Here is a 4,991-nt window from a genome sequence, read left to right as displayed (position 1 = left end):
TTGGACATCCTATGAGAAAGGACGGGGAGACAAAGAAAATCAGTTCACAATGCAGATCTACCAGATGTGGAATAAAACACACAGAGTCACCAGTGATGCCCATCAAGGGGCATCAAAGATCCGGTGCGCGAAGAGGGAGATCTGTGTGTTACCGTCCTCCTCAAGCTCAGGAATTTAAAGCAGAGGTCCGGTGACTCAGCTACCGAGTCCAGGCAACTTCCCCAGTGGGATGGCACCCAGCCTCCCCTGCTGCAGTCCGGGTGCCAGGAGCACAGGCTGGGGACCACGGCGGGCACGTGGGCTTGGCCGCAACACTGCACCAGTTCAGTACGCCCGGCAGCCCCGGGGCTGGAGAGAGAGGTTCCTCCCCTTCTGCTCTGCACCAGTCCGAGGGAATCTGTGGTCGGTGACGCGCATCCTTCAGCGAGCCACCTGCGGCCCAGGGTGCGCGGCTGGGACCGCATCACAGGCTGGGCCGGCGGTCTGGGTACCGTGCGCTCCGGAGGCCATGCGGGCGTTGGCACGGCGCAGCGACCGGCTGCCGCTGTTTGGTAAGGCCCCTCGCCCCCTCTCCACCCCAGGCGAGCACACATCACTCCCCCCATACCCACCGGGCTCTCCCCTTGCCGCCGCATCACTCCCGCTCCCTCCCTTGCAAACGATGAACTTGGCTTCAGTTTGGTCCCCTCCCGCACCGCCCCCCCCCCCGCAGCGCTCCTCTGCAGTCCTCAGGCCACCGCGCCTGGGATTGGACTTGGATGCTCAGCCAGCCTTAGAGAGTCTGCAGCAGCGCAGGTGGCCCGGGACTCCCTGACCCAACCTCTGGCTACTGTAGGTACTGCGCGTTCTCACCTCTTTGAGGTGTAGGCTGACCGAGCAAACTCTAATGGGAAAACGACCAGCATCCTCTACTAGAGCGGTCATTCCCTCTGGCGACCCCCACCTGTGCCAAATTTCCGTTAGCTCAATGGCTAGTTACTTTAGAAATACTATGCAAAACAGATTTACAAATTAAAATACTAGCTACCCTTCCCCTCTCCATTCTATTCTTATTTTAGGATTAAGCTCTAGGAACATTTTCAAGGACTCCAAAGGACTACTCTTCCAAATTACCTGCTCGGGTAGGGTAGCAGCATAGTTATGATTGAAAACAGTAACTAACAATGGGGGAAAAGTCCCCTCAACCCACTTCGGATCGGTGCGCGTCCGCTTTCTATTTGGGAAGACAGAGGGTTGGATTGAGTTTGAGTCAGAGACAGTTCTGGAAGTTGGGGGAAGATCAGGCCCTGCCCTAGTTTTGCAGCCTTCTGAGGCACTCATGGCTTGGCCTCGGTCTGCCCAGTAACCTACTTCCCCTTCATCTCCAACGTTTAGGATTCTGGCTTGAACCCTCGGTGACAAATAGAGAAAATATTTGCAGCACAAATGAGCAGAAATTGTTTCCAATTACTTTTAAAAAAAGCATCATAAAGTAAAAAATGTAGGATATAGAGGAAAAGGATGGGAAAAACGTTTTACCTTTCTTAAACTGGTTGATAAATAGGTTCACCTTGAACACATAGTATGACATGCTTTTCTTTTTGGGTTCTATTAATGCAAAATAGTTAGCTTTGGTTGTGTATGATATTGGTGACTTTTCCATAGCAGAGAAGATTTTCTAAAGGGCTAAAGGGGTCTAGGGAAGTAACTCAGTATCAGAACAGGACTCGCAACCATGCTCAACCCGCATTGAACTCCTTCTTAGGCAATGTCTTAATCCCTCTCCAGATTCAAAGTGTAACACATAAACAACAAATATGCAAAAACCTTCTGAATCCACCCCCACCCCAGCTGTTATATATCAGTGTGCCTACATAACCGCTGGGGGTCACAAAGTGACTCGGCTTCAAAGTTACCCCCCCCTCGTCAAGCTCTATAGCACTTTTGCCAGTTTGTGAGATTTACAAAGAACAAATTATTGTTGTATCCCGTCCCTCTCCTTTTTCTCTTCAGTACTGGGGACCAAACTCCAGGCCTCACATACATGTGGCTTTATCCATATTGGGCACTGGGATTTCAAAGAGAGGATTTCAATATTATAATAACTGAGGTGCTGTCTCTTTCATGATTGCGGAAGAGTTAGTTCATAGTCAGAGCAGCAAGACACATTCTTGTTGTTGTCTTTGTTATTGTTTGCCTTGGTTAATTTTCTATTGCTGTGCAGAGATGCCATGACCAAGGCAACTTTTATAAAAGAAAGACTTTATTGGGGGCTTGCTTACCATTTCAGTGGGCGAGTCCATGATTGTTATGGGGGTGGGGCTGATACTGACACAGCAGACAGGCATGGTGCTAGAGCAGTAGCTGAGAGCTTACATCCAGACCCACAAGCATGAGACAGAGAAAGGTAATTGGGAATGAATTGGGCTTTTGAAACCTCAAAGTCCACCCCTAGTGACATACCTCCTCCACCAAGGCCACACCTACTCCTTCCCAAATGGTTTCATATCTGTGGCACAAGCATTCAAATATATGAGCCTATGGGAGCCATTCTCATTCAGAACAGGACAGTATACCCTCTCACCCCAACTCGCTGGCTTTTTAGCCCTATCATAATGCAAAATGCATTTAATTTAACTTTGAAAGTCCCCATAGCCTATTACAGTCTTGACCCAGTTTAAAAGTTCAAAGGCTCTTCTGTGACTCAAGGCAGACTCTTAATTGTAAACCCCCGCAAAAGCCGAAAAAGTAAATTGGATACTTCCAACAAACAATGGTACAGAAACTACATCTCCGTTTGGAATGAGAAAATGGGAACATAGGATTAAAGCAAGACTGAAGCCCAGCAGGACAAACTCGAAATCCTGTGCTCTCTGTCTGATGTCAAGGCAGTTCAGCCTTGCTGACTACAACACACTTCTCTTTGATGAGTTGGTTCTTGGTCTGAAGCTGTCCTTGGCAGGTATCCCATAGCTTCGGCATCCCCAACATCCTAGGGTCTCCAATACCAGCCAGATTTCACTTTCACAGCCTTTAACATTGGCATCTGCTGGTCTCCATGCAGGGAGTGCCTGGTCCCAGAGGCGCTCTCTCCTTAACTTTGGAGGAAGATTCCACAGCCGTTTACTCCTATACTCTTCATAACTAAAGGCAGAATCTCAGGGCTGAAGCTGCCTGCTTTGGCAGGAGTTACATTTGCATATGCTTTGATCTACTTATTTCCTATGTTGAACAAGTTTCCCTGTGTTTTAGGAGCAGAAGAATCCTTCTGCATTTCATTTTTGAAAGCTGAATGCTTAAGTAAACATGATCTTGGCCTGAGGGCAGCACTCCCTGGAATCCATTTCACCTTAAGCCTTTCTTTAAGCTTCTTATCTCTTTGAGCACAAAACTTGGCTTCAACATTAAATTTCCTGGTGCTCTTTTTCTGACTCAAACTGTACATTTTTTAAAAATTTTCTTTTTACCTTGCTTGTGGCCCTTTTAACTGTTGATCTGCAGGAGAGTGATCACTCATATTGACAGAACACAGTCAATATTAGGCTGCCCTAGAATAACCTGCACCAAAGAAATCAGTCCTGGGTATATTCTTAGGACAAGGGCAAAAAGCAGCCACATTCTTTGCCAAACTATCTCAAAGATGGTCTCAAGCCCAGTTGCTAGTATTTTTCCCTGTAGAACTTCCTGGGCTGGGCCTCCCCGGTCCACATTGCTCTCAATACTATTGTCTTCCAAGTGCCTAGTAGAATAGTGCATTAAGCTCTCTCTACAGTGGTCAAAGTCCCAAAGTCCTCCATACCCCACTCCTGGTACCAACCTGTCTTAGTTACTTTCTCTTGCTATAAAGGGCCACCATGACCAAGACAACTTATAGAAAAAAAAAGCAGTGTAATGGAGCTTATAGTTCCAGAGGAGGAGCGTCCAAGACCATCATGGTGGGAACATAGCAATAGACAGGCCGACATGGCATTGGGGCAGCAGCTGAGTGTTCATATCTTGATTTACACAGAGAGAGAGCTAATGGAAATGGTGTAGGCTTTTGACACCTAAAAGTCTACTACTAGTGGCACACTTTCTCCAAGGCCACACCATCTAATCCTTTCCAAACAGTTCTACCAACTGCGACCAAGCACTCAAATCTATGGGCCCCTTGGATACCAGACCTCTGATGGCCCCTGACTCTAATGCTTTAGCTTTAATTCCTGCCTTATCTGAGTTTAGCTATTAGTTTCTTCATAGGAACTTCATATCAGTCTGTAGTAAATTTTCCGAGGGTTAATGGGGGAACTCCTGCTTGCTGCTAAAGAATGATCTACATCTTATAAATGGAACAGTACTTGCAGTAACTTTTAGTTGTCAGTTGAGATGTTTTCATTGCTTTTGAAAGTGCCTCTTTAACTGAAAATAATAAGGTAAGGAGATAGTGACGATTGGGAAGAGATGGTTGGAGAGATGGCTCCGTGGTGAAGAGTGCAAGCTGTTCTTGCAGACGACCAGAGTTCAGTTCCCAGTGCCCATGTCAGGTAGCTCACAACCACTGTAACTTAGCTTCAGGGGATCTGATGCCTCTAAGCATATGCACATATCAGCACTTACATGCGAGTGAGTGCACGAGCGTGTGTGCGCGCACACACACAGACACACACAGACACACACACACACACTAAAATAAATGTCATTTTTAAAGATGGAGTTTACATTTCTTAGGGAAACTTCACATGAGAAAACTGAATAGAAGCATAAATGAGGGGAATTTTTTTTTTAAATTTAATCCATGTTATTGAATGCTTATTTCTGTGCCAAGCACAGAATGTTTTGGACAACGTGGACAAAAAGGCAAGGAGTGGTGGTGTCTCGGCTTAGGTACAGATGGCCAGTTTTATTCCATAGTCTTTGCCTTTCCCAAGAAAAGCATTTCATAATATTTTTTGTGAGGTGTGGAGTTTTAAGATAGGGTTTCTCTATGTAACCCTGGTTGTCCTAGAAATTGTTCTGTAGACCAAGCTGGTCTT

The 4,991-nt window shown here is 46.5% G+C and overlaps 1 protein-coding gene across 1 annotated transcript in view; it reads left to right on the top strand.

The window, feature by feature from the left end:
- The first annotated feature begins 296 nt into the window (after window positions 1-296).
- Window positions 297-4,991, top strand: part of Flt3 (fms related tyrosine kinase 3) — a 66,366-nt gene continuing 61,671 nt past the window's right edge. Inside the window, exon 1 of the mRNA XM_028779789.1 lies at window positions 297-551. Coding sequence (XP_028635622.1) covers window positions 509-551 — 43 coding nt within the window. The 5' untranslated portion in view covers window positions 297-508. The remainder of the gene's footprint in view (window positions 552-4,991) is intronic.

The sequence above is a fragment of the Grammomys surdaster genome, unplaced genomic scaffold (genome assembly GCF_004785775.1).
Source record: "Grammomys surdaster isolate TR1022 unplaced genomic scaffold, NIH_TR_1.0 362, whole genome shotgun sequence".
NCBI classification, from domain to species: domain Eukaryota; kingdom Metazoa; phylum Chordata; class Mammalia; order Rodentia; family Muridae; genus Grammomys; species Grammomys surdaster.
This window is presented reverse-complemented; position numbering and strand designations above follow the sequence as displayed.